Source organism: Corvus hawaiiensis, chromosome 2 (genome assembly GCF_020740725.1).
Source record: "Corvus hawaiiensis isolate bCorHaw1 chromosome 2, bCorHaw1.pri.cur, whole genome shotgun sequence".
In the NCBI taxonomy this organism is placed as follows: Eukaryota; Metazoa; Chordata; class Aves; order Passeriformes; family Corvidae; genus Corvus; species Corvus hawaiiensis.
This window is the reverse complement of record NC_063214.1, coordinates 46,373,471-46,393,554: the sequence shown is the minus strand read 5'-3', so window position 1 is coordinate 46,393,554 and position 20,084 is coordinate 46,373,471. Positions and strand designations below refer to the sequence as shown.

The 20,084-nt window shown below is 37.2% G+C and overlaps 1 protein-coding gene across 3 annotated transcripts in view; it reads left to right on the top strand.

Annotated features, from left to right (window-relative positions):
* Nucleotides 1-19,633, top strand: part of CWF19L2 (CWF19 like cell cycle control factor 2) — a 70,979-nt gene extending 51,346 nt beyond the window's left edge. For all 3 annotated transcript variants that reach the window (XM_048294705.1, XM_048294706.1, XM_048294707.1), the window contains 6 exons: nucleotides 5,247-5,459; nucleotides 6,986-7,102; nucleotides 11,205-11,360; nucleotides 12,673-12,753; nucleotides 14,994-15,095; nucleotides 16,104-19,633. In XM_048294705.1, coding sequence (XP_048150662.1) covers nucleotides 5,247-5,459; nucleotides 6,986-7,102; nucleotides 11,205-11,360; nucleotides 12,673-12,753; nucleotides 14,994-15,095; nucleotides 16,104-16,244 — 810 coding nt within the window. In that variant the 3' untranslated portion in view covers nucleotides 16,245-19,633. The remainder of the gene's footprint in view (nucleotides 1-5,246; nucleotides 5,460-6,985; nucleotides 7,103-11,204; nucleotides 11,361-12,672; nucleotides 12,754-14,993; nucleotides 15,096-16,103) is intronic.
* Nucleotides 19,634-20,084: the final 451 nt, after the last annotated feature.

Below are 20,084 nucleotides of genomic sequence, written 5' to 3'. Positions count from 1 at the left end.
TGCTACTATTATGTAACAAACCTTTTCCTTCTCTTTCTTCACATGGTGAAGCAATTTTAGCACAATATTTAATAGACATGATAAAGCCAGCAAAGCTCTGGTGCCCTGTCGCTTTTTACATTTACTTAAAGATCCTCTGCATGGTTTGCTGTAAAAAACTAATGTGAAAACCCAAGAGAAATAATTTCCAGCACCTTGTTCTGCTACATTTCAGTGCAATGCACTAAACATCCTTTTGTGTATATTGTGTGGACACAAAGTTAAGGCTGTTTCTGCATGTGGAAACAAATCAACAACAGTAACAGCTGGATGAGGGAAGAAAACCTGGGAACAGTAAGAACTCTGTAGATGCAGCCCATACTAAATGACTGCATAAGCATTTAGCATTCTTCCAGAATTAGGTTAAAATGACAAGATATATTGGAAATGAAGACTTATGCAGGACAGTTTTTCCTAGACATTAAAATTATGGCCAGGGATAACTGTAAAGTGAAATGCTAATCACATTTTTAACAGCAGAATGCTGTGGCTGAAGGTATTCTGTTTGGTTTACATTTCATGTCCGTGACTTGTATATAAAGTTTTATCTGTCCTAATAACTAATTCTAGCAAAATCTACAGTTTTCATTTCAAATAGCAGAAACAAAAAGGAGGCTGGTCCCTAGCCATTGAGCAGTCCTCTGTCATCAGCTTTTTGCTTGACTTCTGCTGCTCAAAGGTAATCCTGAGCTACCTTGCTCACCGACATGATGGGTGATCTTTTCCTGTTAGTGACAGAGGCCTTAAAAGTGCCCTGTGCATTGATATCTTAAAATCCTTTGATACTATGTGTTTAACATATTCTTTAATTCAGTGTGATGATAGGTTTTGAAAATGCCTATTTGCTAAATTATATGATGAATTAAACCTACAAATTCAAATGTCTGTGTTCATAGGGAGACTGGAATTGTAATAAGGTTTACATGATAAAATTCTGCCTTTGTTTGGCTTAAGCAAATACTATTTGTGATCAGAAAGACTTTTAGGAGGTGATTTTGTTGTTCAGAATAGGTGCTAAATGCTGAATAAATTTAAATGTGATGAGATGTATTCCTGTGTCACTCAGGTTTGTATTCTAAAATAATAGATTATTCTTCTTTGCAGCTTCCTAAAATATATTATGATACAACATTCCACAAATATTAACTCTGTCATTTAAAGTTGAAGACGTCAGTGTTGCCATGACAATTTAAACCCAAACTGATACATTTTATACAATCTATAGACTTTTTTTTCCAGAAATTTTTCAAGCAGATGCACTTTTATTAGCTTACATGGAAGTAACTCTGGCTATGATTGTGTTAGCAAGGAAACAGGAAAAGCAGAAGTTCAATAGTTGCATACAAAATGGAACAAGAAAATAAGCAGAAAAGAAACAGTATAAAGAAGCTGAAAATAACCCACACTGGAACCATGCAGGTGTCTTTTTTTTCCTCTGCTAATTGTGTTTAATAGAATTTCCCATTTCATCCTCAAACTTTGAAGGAAATTTGAGGAGGGGAAAAAAGTGTACTTGAGGTATTAAATATAATCTCTTGTCATTAGGAGTTCTGTCTCTTAAGGTTTCCTTTCAGTATCACAAAGATACTAAATTCTCTAGTGGGGCTTTTTATTCCAAAGGGCCACCCAAAAAGCAAGTAATAGCAGCAGAGGGAGCAATAGGAGGCACAACGTGCAGCACACTTGAGATGGAGTGTGTAGGAAGCCAGGAGTGTATAAGACTCCAAGGGTTTTACTGTGGAATAAGAAAACCAGAACTGGTTTAAAATTAAGCTATGAGATATGGTTCCAGTGGTCTGAACATAGGTTGGCAGAAAAATGTGGCTGACCCTGGAGTGACCTTGCACAGATTTGCAAGAGTTACTTCAGGAAGTAGCCCCATGCCAAGGTGCCTGATGGCTTCACTGACATAACAAATTAAAAAGGGCATCAATTACTTTGTAAACAGAATGTTATATAATGAAATTTTTCATGTAATATATTCATATTATTCATGGTAATTATCATGATAAGAATTTAATCAGAAAATACAACACTGTAATTTTTCCCTCTCTCAAATAATTCTAATTTATGCATAGTCAGATGCTGATTTCTTTCTAAACTCCTGTGCTGAATGGTTAGAGATCTCACTCATTTTCTTGGGTTTCAGCCACATTTGCACTGTATTTGAGCTATCCACATGAGAGCCCAGAGGGCTCCTGAGAGAAGTTTGGATGCCTTCCCTTACTGCTCTTTAAATGTTTGTGTATTACAGGCCTCTCTTGGCCAGGGCAAGCACAGTTGTGATTCTTCTCTGTTGGTTAAACCAAAGCTGCATCCTGGTTGTGGAAAATCAGATGGACGTAGAAATGACACAGTTGCACAGTTATGCTGTGAGATGTGGGAGGCCATGTCATTTTGCCTGGTGCTACGAGTCCTAAAGCTGCCTTTCTGTCCTCTGGTCAAACAGTGCTTGTCAAAAGAAAAGGGAAAGCTGGAAAAAAGAGGGTGTATATGAAGGAAGAATGTGGCAGATAAGCCCAGAATAAAGAAAAGTGAAGTAGGAAAAAGAAGACTGGGGACTGTAGAAGTGATCTGTCTTATGAGTATTAGCACAGCTCTGGCCTTTGGTCAGTATCTGGTAGAAACAAGGACTTCAGGTGCATTGCCTTTATAGATACCTGAATTTCCTTTATTAGCTTTACGTAATTCAATGATGTTTTGTAGGACATCCCAACTTTAAACTGATAAATCAAAATGACTTCCTATTTTTTTCTGATCTCTGTGCAGCACTTGAGCAGCAAGGACAATACCAAACAGTATCAATCATGGCAAGGGAACTAAATACACAACTTCCAAAATGCATTGGCTTTTGTGTTTAGCAGGTGTGATGCCGCATCTATGATGCAGAACAGCAGCTTTCCAGCAACTCTAATACATCAGCATAGCTCCTTCTTTGGATGTGTACCAGCTCTGTCTTTTGTATGAAAGAATATATGTATGAAAGAAATTGGTATTTAAATGATTACTTGCTTTCCTTCTGGCATTTTAGAGAATGATTTCTTTTTGTTCTTTCAATTCCCCTTTAACTTCTTTTGAGAGATTTAGTTGTAGCTGAATAATGCAACTGGCAGAACTCACTGGGCACCTTATTGTACAAATAGAAGTGTAAATGTTTTAAAAGAGGGATGGAGCACCTCCCCTATGAAGACAGGCTGACAGAGTTGTGGTTGTTGAGCCTGGAGAAGAGAAGGCTCCAGGGAGACCTTATAGCACCTTCCAGTACCTAAAGGGGGATTAGAAAAGAGAGGGAGAGCAACTTTTCACACAGGCAGATACAACAAGGGGTAATGGGCCCAAACAGAAAGAGGGTGGATTTAGTTTAGTTATTTGGAAGAAATTCCTTGCTTTGCGGGAAATCAGGCACTGGAACAGATTACTCAGAGAAGTTGTGGATGCCCCATCCTTGGAGTGTCCAAGACCAGGCTGGATGGGGCCCTGAGCAGCTTGGCTTGGTGGAAGGTGATCTTTAAAGTCTCTTTCAACCTAAACCATTCAATGGTTCTATGATCTGTTGGTCATGACTGTACCAGAAGAAACAAAATCTGGGTTTTAGACAGCACCTACTTTATAAAAGTTGGCTACTTTGTATGTAAGAATTTTGCTTTGGGTCCCAGATGTCATGTTGTATACCATTTTATCCCTGTTGAAGAGAGGCATCTTCCAGGCTGTTTAGTAATATGAATATTTATTCTATCACAAGGGACTCTGTGGAGTATTTTGGAAAGTATTATTACGTAAAAGAGGTTGTGTGTAACAAACCAGGAATTTCCATGACTACTTCTAAGAGCAAGCAGAGCAAAGTAGTAATGGTATTCTGTGCTATGTGTGATACTCCTGATAACCAAAGTTGGTGATTTCCACTCTTCCTTTCCTTTCTAGTCTGCCAGCTGTCATGTTTCCTGTGTATTTCCATTCTCGTGGCAGAATTTTTATTTTAAAAAAACCCAGACTTTATGTTTAGTTATAACAAAATACTGCTATTCTTTAAGCAGTGCTTTGGCTGCAGGTCTAACTTTACCTTTTTAATGCTTATGACAGAAGAACAGAGACTTGATTTTAGACACCCAAACCACTAAATATTTTTTCTGAATCTCAGGAATCTCCTTTTTCTGTTAAATATAGAATTACAGCGTTACAGTAAGACAGAAAAAGAATGGAGTTGGACTCTTGAACTGTTGATTTTAGTCTGCAGCGCCTTCCAGTAGGAAATGTACATAAACAGTTAAGTGTATTATAGCTAAATAAAGGAATATTAAGGAGGCTCCTCCTCAGTTGTTTGATAAGGAAAGTACTGAGCATATTTAAAATAAGGTATTGATCTGTGTTAGAGAACTGCAGTATTTGGTAAAAGCGAGAGCTGTTGTCTTTTTTGGGGAAAGTTACTTACGTACTCTACAAAAAAAAAAATCTTCCTTCTTTTTCTTTTTTTTTTTTTAATATCAGAGTATCTACACAAACTATGCCTGGGATATTTGGAAGAATTTCTTTAATTTGGAGACTGTGCTTCAGTTATGATAGCATGCCTTCCAAATGCCTTCAGTTAGCAGTAGTCCTTTGCTAAGGCTACCCTAGTCAGTATCCTAAAATATATTAAGATCTGTTGTGGAGTGCAACAGGTGCACTGAGAAAGACTTAGGACTGAAAGCAAAGACTGTTCTCTTCCCAAAATGGCTTAGTCCTATTCACTTGGTAAGAATAACAGTTGCGTATTTTCACAGAACGTGAATATGAAGTGCAGAGTCATGGTCTAGGTATTTCACAAAAGATGATTTAATAGTAGTTGTAATAAGAGAGGAGGAGGAGAAGGGAGAGGATAAAATATATGATACAAATGATATATAAAATTGTGCATCTATTTAAAAATAGCTGAAGTTATATCAAGATAATATTGAAATACCTAGCCCTTAATTTGAAATGGAATATAGTAATTTACTCTTCTCACTGCTGTCACATATCTATATTTTAATATCTGTGCTAAGATTGTATATGACTGCTCTCAGGAGAGGCACCTGATGATTCCATCTGCAGCAGATGCCATATGAAAGGAAGAAATGCTATTGCTTATGTATACTTTATGCTTTTCTCAATGAAGGGTACTACAAAGAGCTAAGTAATTTTTCTTGGTACTTTATAAATACGTGCAATTTTTCTGTATATCTTTTCAGCTCATGGAAAAAACTGACAGAGAGTACTACACTCTGGATGACATGTTTGTTTCCAAAGCAGCCAAGAGAGCGCGCAGTGGGGAAGAGGAAGAAGTACAAAGAAGAAAAGCAATCCGTGAGCACCAGCAACTTGCTGCACGCATGGAAAAGTGCCCCTACTGCTTTGATAGCAGTGAACTTTCTAAACATCTTATTATTGCAATTGGCACCAAGGTAAGAAAATGGCAATTTAACACAAATGTAGAAATAAAGAAGAAATGATGTTAGAGTGCTTAAAATTAGGAACGAAATTGCTTCTATGGAAGGATTTATTGTTCTGTATCTTACTTTGCTTGCCCTTTCAGTTGATTCCACCAATTTGTCAAGGGTGAGGAAGAAAAAGATATAAATCTGTCATGAATTTTAAAGCTAATCTTTGATGTCAGGACTTCACATTCGCAGAAGACAGGAGTAATAATGAAAGATCTCAGTGCAGAGATTAGACTGTAGGTGGATTTGTGGAATACTAAATCACACTTCACTGGAGGAAATTTGAACTAGTGAAGAACTGTATCTGATATCAAAGAAAATTAGGTGGAGGATTCAACTTTTAAGCTTAAAATCCTTCGAAATAGACAAAAGTTTGGTTTGGAAACCTTTCTGCTTCTGTTAATGCTTTTAAAAGTTGCATAAATGTTTGGATTTTTATAATATCTGAAATACTTCAATACAGCCTTCTTTGTCATTTTTTCTCTACAGTTTTCATTTATTATTGATGTTTTTATTTGATCTGAATCTATAGGTGAAGGAATTAGGTGCATAGATATGTATTAAGGTACATCACATTCCTTTTTTTTAGAGATTATATATATATAAAAATCAATACAGGTGTATATCTGTGTGTATATATGTGTGTATAATCTGTGTTTATATATCTAATAGATAGATAAATATACAGAGTGTCCTGGTTTTGGCTGGGTTAGTTTTCTTCCCAGTAGCTGATACAGTGCTGTGTTTTGGATTTAGGATGAGTGTAATGCTAATAAGACACTGATGTTTTTAGTCATTGCTAAGTAGCGCTCAGGGACTCTTCTGCTTCTCATACTACCCTGCCAGTGAGAAGGCGGGAGGGGCATGAGAAGTTGAGAGAGGACATGGCCAGGACAGCTGACCCTCACTGACCAAAGGGATATTCCAGACCATATGCCATCATGCTCAGTGGATAAACTCAGGGGAAAGTTGGCCAGGGGCCAGTGCTTGGGAAGGGGCTGGGCAACAGTTGGTGGGTGGTGAGCAATTGCATTGTGCATCACTTGTTTTGTATGTTGTTGTTGTTGTTGTTGTGTGATGTCCAGCTGCCTGCCAGGTTAAACCATGACACAGAATACGCAATTTACATGTATATATATGTATAAAAAATATTTTATTAAAAATGCACACAGCTATGTATCTATATTAAAAATACTGGAATGGACTAAACAGTGTGATTTCATAGCAGCTATGATACCAGTTGGTTTATGAAGCTGATATTACTGCCTTGGTGGTGGAACTGCTTTCTGGATACTACTGGTTCGTTTGAGCTACTGGTGGATAATGGGCCCTTTTAAAAAGCACTAATGTTGCTAATACCGTGCTGTAATTAGTAGCTAATTGCTTCTGTTGGTTTGAAATTAGCAAATGATTAATTTCTTAGCCTCAGCAATGGGAAGGTTTTTAATGCTGGAAAACTGGGCACTTGAGTTTTTGTTTGCTTTTCCTAGGTGTACTTGTCTCTACCAAGCAGCCAGTCCCTTACTGAAGGTCACTGCCTGATAGCCCCTCTACAGCACCATACTGCAGCCACTCTTTTGGATGAAGACATCTGGGAAGAAATCCAGGTCTGCTGAGAAACTGTCTCCTATTCTAAGAGCTTTGTAAAATAATTTTGTTGTGGATAATAATATCCTTGTCGTGAGTACGTATTTTCATGATTTGCAGTCTGGCAGCTCTATTCTGATTCCACTAAGGGGCAGAACGTTCTCGCATTGTGAATGGAAATTAGTGGTCAAATATTAACAGGAAAGAGAGGCAGGGTAAATACTGAAGAAAATTTTCAATTTATTAAGACTAGGAAAATTTTCCTGGAATGCTGCAGAACATGCATCCTTGGAGGTCTTTGAAACCGTGTTAGAGGAATGTCCATTGGAAATGAAGTAGGTACAGCTGATCCCTTACAGAAAATAGAATAACTGGCTTAACAGGATTTTCTTGGGAGTGCCAAGGAAAAGAAAAGAATCATCAGAGCAGGCAGGTCACTTAAAATTAAATACAAATATGTTGTTTACATATCTTCAGTATTTTAATCTATGTTTTGGGTGGATTATCAATTAAAAGAGAACTGTCTTACTCTTAAAATCAATGAGATCCCTGTTCGAATCCAATTTTCTACCTTTTTTGAAAATAATTATTAAAATCAAGTGCCAAGCATGATGGATTGTGCTTTCCAACTGTCTTATGAAGACATTTTGAAGATTTTGAGTTCTGTTTTCTTTGGAGATGGAAAATCAAGGGAGTCATGTAAAAAGCTTCTGCCTAAGAGATTGACTGTGTTTGTCAATCCTCACCCCCTGCCATCAGGATTATTACAAGGGGAAAACAATTTGAAGCCTCTTATATTGAAATATTGGAGACTATATCAGACTAGAGAAAGATTTCATTGTTGTAGTTGCTGAGATTTAAAACCAGCATAATTTATAAGTTTGAAATAATTTAAATAATGTTGGTCTTCCCTCAAGTCTAGGGATGGATTCTCTGACATTTCAAATTTGCTCCCCATATTGATTCTCATGGTTAAAGTTGTTTTTATACAGTGTTTCCTGGTAAATTATGCTCCCCTTCAACCAGGAAGGGAAAGGAGTTATCTTGTATATGACAGAAATGCCTAGGAAAGTTGGATATGAAGCAAATAAGTGCAACAAGTAGGATCAGGAGGAACAGAAGAGGGTGCAGAAAAGTGATAAATATGTTTATCCTTGATCTTCTGTTTTTCCAAATCTCTTAAGTAAACAATTACAATTTTTCTAAATTGTATGAGAAAGAAAATAGGATAAGGAAAAGATAAGCAAATGCAGTCCCAGTATTCAACACTAGTCTTTTACTTGCTAGAAAAGGCCACTAGTTGCTAAAACCATTATCCTTTGATCCTGTGAATATATTCATAGACAGCTTAGATATTTCTTTGCAGCAAAGTATTTTGGAAAGTGATGGATACATGAATTTTTTTCCCCCAACTTCTATGTATTACAGTAGAAGGAATCTGAAAAGCTTTAGCAAGAGTAAAGCAGACAGTCAGTGACTAAACTAACTTTCTGATGCCAGAGGCATATTTTTTTTACAGTTGAAGGGAAATAAATTGTGACACTTTAAGTATTCACAAGATGTTGTATGAAGTACATGTTTTAGCTAACTATTTTTGCTGGGGTTCTTTTTTAGGATATATTGGAGTAAAGCAAAAAGGATTTCTTTATACTGTATGCCTTCAAGCACTTGAATTTAACATATTGTGTAGTTTAGACTGATGTGCTCACTTGCCAAAGTCAATATGCATGGAATATTTTCAATATGAAAGGATATAAATCTTTACACATTCTGTGTTGACTGAACTGTTGGATGTATTAATGTTGTGTGCATCCAAGCATAAGCCAAGCCTTCTTATTTGCCCTTATGGATGGTTTTCTCCTTTCCAGTCCTAATTATTCTTGATGCTTTGGCCTGCTCAGAATTTGGAGGAAAAGTGCAATGTATTTAAAAACAAGAAAATGTAGCTAGGGAAATGTTAGCTAACATCTGCTGGTATTTTAGGCTTTTTGGTGGATTTGCATTTCAGTTGATACTGCAGGGTAGCAGCTCTAAGTAATAGTCTTTCTCAGCCTTTGGTATCTCACCACATTGCTTGCTTCAGTGTGTTTCAGAAGTAGAGGGCTGGTGGCTGGAGTGACAAGGAGAAGACAAAAAGCTGTTGATTCAGAGTAGCTTGTCACTCTGTGCTGTGAAGTCCTGTGTCAGTCATGGAACACTGGGTAGTGTCTCCTGGCTGTAATTCATCAGTTGTTCTAGGGAATGATGGTAGCATTTTCCAGTCACAGCATGGAGCAGCTCATTAGTGAGGAAAAATTCAGAGCACAAGGGCCTGCTTTGAAGAGCTTAAATGCCTAGTTTAGATATATATTTGGCCACATTTCTTAGACTTTTAGTTTGATTCATTCTGTGCAAGATGGCGAAAGGATGGAGAGCTCAATTTCTAGTCCTATTGCATTGAAAACCTGGTAGTGATTTGTTTTCCTTCTATTTTATTTCAGTACTTGCTGATGTTGATTCTGTGTATTTGTTTATGTTTGATTAATCAACTCTCCATTTACATTAAGATAAGGAATCTTAAACCATTAGATGGGATTAGCCTTTCAATGGTGCTGTTTGTACTTCTGAGCATTGTTAATTGGAAAAAATACCAGTGCAAAAAGGACTACCTGTAAATTATGTGAGCCATAGGGCTATGGTACCTTGCTCTGTGAGGCTCCTACAGTTTCAGTGGTTTCTTGGCTTACACTGTGGAAATGGTATAGAAGCATGTGTAATACAAAAATCTTCATTTTTAAAAGACAGTTTTCAAGATCTTGAGAAACTTTCAGAAAAATTCACCCTATCAGAAAGTTAGATCTTTTGTGCACTTGAAAATGAGTTTGAATGACTCTCAGAAATCATCCCTTGTGCTTGATAATTTAGTTCAGCATCTGAACATTTTAAGCTATAGAATGATGCTCTTGCCTATCTTAGATGCAAACGCCAACTGTCAAGAGCCAGCAGCTCTGCAGGAAAGCAAGGCAGGGGTGCAAGGTGATGGGCAGGGCAGGTGGGGGAGGTCATCTCACTGACAAGGCACAGTCCCGTGGTACCAGGCCAGGAGAGTTCCCATGATAATAGACAGGGTCATCCATGGCCCAGGGGTGGCCAGGCAAGTTTGCAGTTATGACTTAGGTTTGAGATGAAGTCAGGGCCAAGAACTGCCAGGTACCTGGCTGGGCACAGGCCTCCCTGAAACAGCTCAGGCAAGGACCAAAAGTGACAGCCTGGACTTAATTGCAGCTCCTGAGTGACAGGGGGCCAGGTCCACACTTCCCACCACTCTTCATTATGCCAGCTCTTTCTGCTGGATCTGATCCAGTCCACAACTGCAGCACATCAGAGCTGCCCACCTGCATGGGCAGCCAGAGCTCCAGCAGCTAGAAGAGGCTGCAGGACCTCTTGGGTGTGTGCAGGACCCTGACAGTGGAGCTGTCAGAATTGTTAACTGAAATACACTTTGAACAGGTGCAGCACCTAATCCCTCTGACAGGGAACTGGTAAATGTAGTTTGAGGCCACATGTATTGATTATTACATTTCGTTCGCTTCCATACAATAAAGATGGTGGCTTTATTTTTTGAGGCAATGTTAATATTTTACTTAAAGATCAAGTATGCCTAGTGGAAATAATTTCCTTTCTTGAAATTTTTTTTTGTTCAACTGTATAATTGGAAGGAGTAGTAAAAGGGTAATTGTAGCTATAGTCAGTAAATTGTAACTGTAGTCAGGTCATTTCATTACCTTCTTAGAAATTGCAAGCTTGGGACCTACTGTTAAAGCCATGTTGTGTTATGGAGCACTGCAGCTAAGAAGTTCAACAAAGTTTCAATTTCAGCTCTAAAAATATGTGTTATTTATTAAAACTAAGTTTGTAGTGTTAATTACATTGTGTTTCTCACAATAGTTTTCTAGACTTCCTGTTTTTATCATAGGAAATACAGTTAATATTAAATTAGTAAATTATACAGATTTTTCCTAGTATGATTGTTTTCCATTTTGTTGTTAGCTTATTACAAATATAATATCCTAGTGAAATAATGCATTGTATCTGAAACATTTGAAAAGTTAGTTTCAATAACACTTTTTTTTCTTTAAACAGATGTTCCGAAATGCATTGGTGAAAATGTTTGAAGCTCAAGACTTGGACTGTGTGTTCCTAGAAACAAACATGAGTATGAAGAAGCGGTATCATATGGTATATGAATGCATTCCTCTTCCAAAAGAAGTAGGAGATATGGCTCCAATCTACTTTAAGGTACATGAAAATGTTTTTTTCTGAGGTAATTTGAATATATGTATCATAATTCATCTATTTCTGGAAAATATTTTAGATATTCAAGTGCTGTTTTTGAAAAGATATATTCTTTGATCTTTTTTCTGGATCCATTCTTTGCTAATAGCCCTTGATCTTAAAGTAAGCTCTGTGAGGTAATTCAGTTTTTCAAGTAGTCAGTGGGAGAATGGTTTTTCACTGAGCTTTTGTCACAAATCTGCCTGCACTGACGAGTTCTGGAAGAAGGTAAGAGAATTGTAGTGTTTTAAGGATTGCAATACTTCTCACTTAAGTCCTGTGGTATAAACTTAAAACAAAATACTTGTGCCTTGGAAAGCATTAAAGTAGAAAATAATGTTAACTGTTTTAAGAAATACCAATGTAGATATTGTTTCATCCCCATTTTATTTCAGTAAGCCCAAATTTTACATGTATATTAGGCCTCTGATGAACATTCTACAGCATGATAGGTACTTCTTCTATAGCTTTTCTGGTCTCTTTCCCCTGACCCTGTAAGAAAAGGTTCGTTGAGGCTTTTGCCTGGAACAGAGTCCTTTCAGCTTTCAGCAACTGACTCATGATTTGCCTTTTATAAGTAAATTATTTTATTTGATTTTAGAAATACTGTTTATGTTTTCTGGAAATAATGTGATTGGGCTTTGATGAAGTGGAGCAGCAGTATGGTGAACAATACAGTAACTTTTACCGCATTTGAAACCCTCCACCTGTTAGATCTGACTGCTGTGCTTCAGATGCTGTGTTTTCTTTGAATACTCAAGGAAAGAGAAGGAACAAGATTTAAAGCAATGTAATTTATTTCAGAAGTATCTACCATTAAAATGCACAGCAAATGAAATTTAAATGGTACCTACCCTACACTGTATCCAATTCCATACTATGGGGAATACAGAGTCAGCTTTGGGTTTTTAAGGGCAATCATCCTTCTAAGCTGGATTCTTCTCTTAGTGTTTAAAAGAAAAAGAAGGCTAGTATAGTGTAATAAACTCATAAGAGGTTTTGTATGGGGTGAGAAAAAAGAGAATATGACCTTTTATTTGAAACTTGTGTCAAGCAAAACTTAAAATAAAAAAAGAAACAGAGGAACTGAATTGGGTGGGTCTGAAGATACTATATGATGTCTTTATAAAGTAGCTTGTGGAAATGAGATAAGTTACCAAAAATAAAGTTTGTTAAGAAGTAATTGTTACTTGCAGTACAGTGTACTTCACTACAGTTAGTTCTTTATTTGCTGTATGAAGGACTATTTTCACATTTATATAAAATCATTTTGCAGAAAGCGATAATGGAGTCTGATGAAGAGTGGTCCATGAACAAGAAGTTAATTGACCTTTCTTCAAAAGATATTCGGAAATCTGTAAGTAATGAAGTGTTTTGAATCCTGAATTTGTCATCAAATTCTTCTAACTTTTTTCATTATTAATTGTTTCAAAGAGAGAAGAAAGGGAACACAATTAGATTAGTGCATCAGAAGATGGCATAGGTATGAGGAGAATTACCAGTCTGTCCTAACTGACATTAGGCAAAAGATTCCCATTTATTTCAACAATTGGTGGACTAAGCTGCCAGCATTAGTTGAGAACAAAGCTGACACTTTGAGGACATGTAATGGCATAATCTGCTTGATTAACTTTAAGAATTAAGGTAGATCAAAGATTTGCAAATTACTTTCCTGGAACAAATATGATGTGTCTTTTTCATTAACCTAGAACAGCCATTTGTGTTGCTAAGTTTATGAAGTGAAAATATAAATAGCATTATGAATCTTTTCTTTATAAAACAAGGGAACAGTACCCTCTCTGTCTCCTGGATACTGAGATGAAACATCTTTATATAAACAAATCTTAAAGAAATAATGCTGGATCTGTTAGGTTCAAAGACTGTTCTGTCTTTTTAATATTGAGGTGGAAGATATGTGTTATATAGACTCTACCTCAAGTAGTTTACTACTGCATAGTAATAATACTTAATTTCTGAAAGTGGCTTTTAGTAGACATAGCACCTTTGTACTAAAAAAAACCCCCTAGTTTATGAGAAAGAGATGAGTTTTAATGATGAGACATGAAGCCTGATACGACAAAGAAGGAGATTAAATACAGAAAAGTAAGGTATTCAAATAATTTGCAGCAAGGGTTTAGGGAAGACTTTAAACTTAAGGTGGATATAAACATAAAACAAAATGGGCTTATTTGGAGTATCTTCTACTAGTTGTTTCAGAACAGGAAAGCCAACATCTATCACAAATAAGTGACGTATCATTTTCTTGTCATGTTGTAAGGCATTAGGACATGCAATTTCTTCTAGAGTCTTCCTGGCCATACATTTTTGTAGCCATTATGTGTTTATTTGAAGGTAGGCCAGTTTTCAGATTAAGTCAGGACAGTTCTTTAAATTAATACAGTGTATCTGAGCATAAATTGTTACACATTTGTGTGATTTTAGCATTATTGTAGGGTAAAAGAAATGTCTGTAGGCTTCAGGAAGATCGTAGAGTGTAGCTTAGAGACTGAGCTGAGGTTTGGGAACTTGGAGAATTGTATTGGGAGATGGTGGTGCCTTAGAATGAAGGTCAGACGTGGCTGAGACATCACCTAGTGGGTGGATTGTGTGCAGAAATTATGAGAAATAAGACAAAGCTGACCTTTTCCTTAAGGTGTCACCTGCCAACCCATTTTTCCTTATTTAACGATTTTTTAAAAGTCCATTTAAAATGTTAAATGTTTCTTTCTGTGCTACATTGCTCCTCTGTATTAAATCTTAATTATTTTTAGAGTCACTATTTCAAGCAATATATGGAACACACCTCCAGAAAGTTGTATAGTTATTTGGACAGCAGAGGAAATGCTTATGAATTGGAGGCTTTGTAAATCTTATTGGTACAGAAGCATCCTCAACAATTAAAAGAGTGAAAAATAACTTGTTGCAGTGAAATAGCAGAAATTACTTTCAGTACTGTACCAATAAATGGATCCACTTCTGTCAGACTGAAGGGTCTTTGTTGTGGCAGGATATCCAGCATCCCCCCTGCAGGCTGAAAAAATTAATAAGTTGTGTGATTTGTCAAGTTAAGGATAATATCCTTCCATTCACATCGAGGGGGTTTCTGGTAATCTGCTGTCTAAGCGAGGTGTTTCCCCTTCCCCCGAGTGTCAGTGTTTTCGCTGGGTAAGTATTTCCTAGTACCAGTCAACATCTTACCTTTAATAAATTTGCTAGTGGTTGTCTTAAAATTTCTGCTAAACCCATGTAATTCAGGGATGTGGAGTCAGAGAGGCATTTGCTCAGTGTGCACACTGCTGCCTGGTGTCCCCATTTCTTACCTGCTATTCCAGCTGTGGCCTCTGGAGGTTCTGCCACCCAGTCATCCTCTCTCCAGTGTCTTTTTGTCCAGTTGCTGTATGTTGTTCTTTTCTCTTACCTGTTTGCTTTACTGTTTCTCTGTTGCAGTTTTGTCCTACATGTTGAGAGGTGGTTTAAAATAAAATATGGTATTGTTTTGAACATGGCAAAACTATGTTCAAATTCATTCTTTTGTGGGGAGGTTGACTGATTGCCAACAGTTTGTTAACATCTGAAAGTATGGTTTTGCATATGTAGGTTCCTAAAGGATTGCCATACTTTTCTGTGGACTTTGGCCTTCAAGGAGGATTTGCTCATGTGATTGAAGATCAACACAATTTCCCTCATTACTTTGGAAAGGTATTGTTATGTAAAAGATTATTTTACCAATTATACTCTGCTTTGGAAAATTAAGTAATTAAAACAGATGCTTCCAGAACAGTTACTTTGATGTACTCTATCTCAGTTTATTATCTGTCTTTTCTTGATGAGTCATTTTAACTTGGCTTGTTGAATCAAGGAGTAGTTGATTTTTTCACTAGCTGATACTGAGATTGTGATTCTAAATTTGTGTTTCTTTTCATTTGATTGGAACTGTAAATATCTGACATTATAGGTATGTAATCTTATAGATGGAAGATACTTGCATCTACTTAAGAATTTTCATGGCCATAGTATTGACAAATAGGTGCACTGATGCCTGGTTGTATAAACTAGTGTGCATACACATACAGACTCACAGATGACTCCTACTAAAATCCTCGTGTGGCTGAATTGCTCCTCGTGATATGTATAGTGTACAATGTATAGTATACAGGGAGATCTGTAATAAATTCTTCCTTTCTTTATTATGTCACAGCAAACATTTTCTGAAAGAATCAGTGTTTCAAAAACATGAAGAGTGACTAGGAGAAATATAACACAATGTATAGTATACAGGGAGATCTGTAATAAATTCTTCCTTTCTTTATTATGTCACAGCAAACATTTTCTGAAAGAATCAGTGTTTCAAAAACATGAAGAGTGACTAGGAGAAATATAACACCAGGAACAGCAAAGTGGGCAGCTTTCTTTCTCTGAACTTTACCTTAATCACAAAATGGATTAACCGTCTTGCACTGTTAGGATATTTAACAGTACATTGATGTGCTGTGCTTACAAGAATTTTGCTGAGGCAACCATCTAACAACTGCAGTTCTGTGTTTAAATTGGTGTATTTTTCAGAATTTCAAGTTTTAATTAGCACTTGAAGAAAATGGACAATCTCATAACTTGAAAATATGTATTTCTTTATTCTGTGATGAGATAGTGTTAAGTAATATGGTAATTCTCCATTTATCATTATCTATCTTACTTTTACTTGCAAAGGAAATTATTGGTGGCATGCTGGACTTGGAACCACAGCTCTGGAGAAAAGGAATCAGACAGAACTTTGAGGAACAGAGGAAGAAGGTGTTACAGTTTGCACAGTGGTGGAAACCGTATGACTTCACCAAAAAGAAGGAATGAGAACAGCCTGGAGTCGAGGACTATATAAGCCATAAATTCTGCTAAAGGATACTTCAGATGTTAAGGATAACACCAATGTGTTACGTGTTGCTAATATATTTTAAAGTATAGGATATTGTTTAATTGCTGATGATCTGTTTCGGACACTGGATCACATGTACCTGCAAGCCTGAAAAACCAGATTTGTACAGTGAGTTTAGTTTCTCCTTTTTCAGCTGAGCCAAAAGGATAATATCTATGTGGCCATTTGAGTTCTTAAAAATGTAACTTTTGCTTTTGGAGTTTTTATAATCTTTGAGACAACTGATATTTTTTTTATATTGTATTTAGCCAGTGCTTAATTATCATGGTGAACTTTTGTAGAAAATGGTGTATCTTTTAAGAATGTTTTGGTTAATACAAATACATTGCTGCAGAACGAAATTGTACAGAAAATAGTTTTCTGGTTTTTGTGTCCTTGTGGTCTTTAAGTTGAGGTCATTGCAGTAACACAAACATTCATAAAGGATGTGACTGATAAACCTGCTGTTGCCCTCCTGCAGAAGAATGAATGCAATTTTTTGTACTTTCTTGCAATATGAAGTAGTGTGTTTCAAGCACAAAGGATAATAAGACAGTCCATAGCTGGTGGCAATTGATAGCTTTAATAGTAACAGTTACTCTGATTACAGTAAAAGAAGAATCTCAAGGGAAAATGCTCTCTGATGGCCAACAACGAAGAAAATCATTACAGGGATCTCCCTAGGTGATTCTTCTCCCCTGGGCATCCCCTGTAGTGCCACAGGTGGTTTGCCATAATACTTTGCCCTAATAGTTTTCATCAAGACCAGCTCAAAATCCCTGCTTGTTTTTCCTGCTTGTGATGCCATTAGAGCTGGTTGAAGCGTGCTCTGACCAGAGGCAAGAGTTGCATGTTAATTGATTGTTAAGCATGGATGTCACTAGGAAATGCCTGCATGCTATTTCAGTGACCACTTTCCACCATTTTATTTGCCAGATTTTGTTTTTTCTTTTGTGTAAAAGTTAGGAAATGAGAGTAGGAAGTGTGAGGTGGGGAAAGGATGATTCTTGCATCAGTGTCCACCACTTCCTGTGGAAACCCTGACACAGCAGGCTTGGGCTTTGCAGGTGCAGAGCTGGGAGAACAAGGAGAACAGGAGACAAGGACAGAAGGACATGGATAGAAACATTGCAGCAGCACAAGGGAAAGGGTGCAGACTTGTGTACAGTGCTACAGGGAGGGGCTGCAAATGATGGAAGGTGGAAGGCCCTTGGTATAGGAGATGTTAAGGCTTTGTGTAACTGTCTCAACATGCTTCCTGTGTCTTTTCCTGCTGAACTATCGCTCTGTACAACGCTGTTAACTATTGTGAACTGCTCAGGTTAAGAAATGGATCACGAAATATTACAGGGTTGATGACATGTTCATTTCTAGTCCCTTGGTGGTCTTTTGCAGCTTTGCTGAAGAGCTGGCGCTTTCCCTGTTCCTACCCCACTGCCACATTTTGGCAAATAAGTCTGGTAGAGATAAAAATCTGCTGTGTTGTGAGTTATTTTCTGTAGGATCTTTGTCAATTGGTGTCACTGCAAGAGAAATAACTTAAAAGTAAGCTTTGATGATAATTTTAGTGATTTAATGTCTGATTTATACTGTGTTCACCAGCAAGCCATGGATAAAAGGGACAGTTCTACTGTTCTCCAGTATGTTTTGATTTTCCTTAGGCTACTGGGAAGATTACTTAGCAAATAGGATGTGAAATAGTAGCTGCCAGTAGTTGCTTAGAATGTGGTAATGCTGAACCAAATTTAGCTAAAGTGCAGTCTTTGGTGGTGTAAAGCATGACTAAAAATTGTTTTCTCTGAAAACATATGTAGCCTCCAGTCTCATCTGCCCCCTGGGATGGCAGCTGGAAGCAGCAGAGGTGACTGTCTTTTAAGGCCATGGAAAAGTCTTTATCCAGTGCTGTGCTGGAAATGCAATTCTGCTGACGTGACTTCTCTCAGAATTTGTGTTCCTCAAGGGAAGTGCTGTGTTTTCCAAAGGATATCCAACTTGTATGTAGAAAAGCCCTCTGACTCGTGGTCTGTGCATATTTTATTATTCTGGTTTCAGCAAAACTACTGGTATTCTTTGGGAAGGACTCTGGAATATGGGAGAAGGGTAACTCAAGCTGGTGATACAGGAGAATGTTTCTTACCCTGTTAGAAGATTTTAGAATGGGAGACTGTGTTTTCCACATACACTGAGAATAGTTTGTTCTTGTAATTGGTCACAGACCAGACATGCATATTGTCAGTTTAACCTGTTCCTCTTCATTAGTATCTCTAAATATTCATGAGGCCATGACAGTCAACACAGCTTGTTAGGGCACTTGTGGGAGGCATGGTATGATTAGACTTCAGTACTTACTCTTAAAAGTATTGAAATATTTTAAATAGACCTCTTTCATCTGGAAGAATACCCAATAACTAAGTTCTTTGGCACTAAGAGGTAGAAAATATAAATTCAGGTGTCTTTAGGGAAAACAGGGATTGGAAGCTTGGTTTCTTACATTGTTATAAATATGCTTCTATGTACTCTTTTGTGTGACCAGGGAGGAAAAGGATCTTCTTTCTTCAGGTGAATCTACAAGTGTGATTTAACAGGCATCGGATTATATCCATGTCCTGCCCTGTGTTACAGGAATATTGTGTAATATGTGCTGCTACTCTTCTGAAAGGAAAAAGTGTTAATAGTAATTCTTACGGCAGTTCACCAATCACTTGAAATCTCATGAAAGAAGAGAAATTTTGATGGTTCCCTTGAGAGTTCTTTCTTCAGCATTTCCTGTTTTCTGCATTTGTCATTTTATCATTAAAGTATGTTTTTCTAATTCTGACTGGACTACTTATGAAAAGTCACGGAAACATAGGCTGCTGTGCTCTTGCTTTAAGTGTAGCTGTTTTGTAAACAAGATCTTTAATATCCTAGGTAAACTAGGACTAGGTACTAGAGTACAAGACATCTTTACCTGCAAGCATCTTTACCCTCCCTGGCTCCTGGGTGTTACCTAAGCACTGTACATAGAGGCACATCTCGCACATTGGTTACGTTAGAGAAAGCAGAGTCTGAGCTCTTGATGGGTGGGTAGTTGTAAAAAGTTCATTCCTCAGTGCTCAAGCTGCATGTGCCTTTGTACATGCAGTCTGAGGGCAGCAGGCTGAAATTGCTCTGATGAGCCAACTTTAAGTTCTGTATTAGAATTGAAAATGCATTAATTCATTATTTTAAAATTTTTAGCTTTTGTAAAGCAAGTACACTACAGCATACATGCAGTAAAAACAAATTTTGCAAAAACCCACAAGCACAATTAACATTTTAGAATAAAGTTGAAGATACTCTTCATGGACCACTGTCTTTGAGGTAGTATTTTTATTCAAGATTTTCTGCTTTGTGATTTCTGGCCATTGATGCACAACTCTTGGTCACCTGGCAATCTGGAATGAGAGATAGATACAGTTTGCTTTCCAGACCAGACAAGATGACTTTTCCAAGTCTCTCCTAGCTCTTTTTGCTGGGATTTTAAGATCTTATTTGGTTCTGATATTTTATGTGAAAATGTCTTGGAACAGCACTGTAAGACAAGATATGAGCAGCTAACAGCTGATAAATATTTAATGGAGCATAAATACAGTTGCCGCTGTACAGCTTCCCCTTGGCTGTTGTCACAGGTTACAGGCCTTCATTTGGGATTACCACGTGATCTCTTATGTCTCTAGATGGTTTTTATAGCCAGTTTCAGGTGTGTGCTTTGCAGTTGTTTGAAAGCATTGCAGCTCTTCCATCTCTTCCAGTATTCT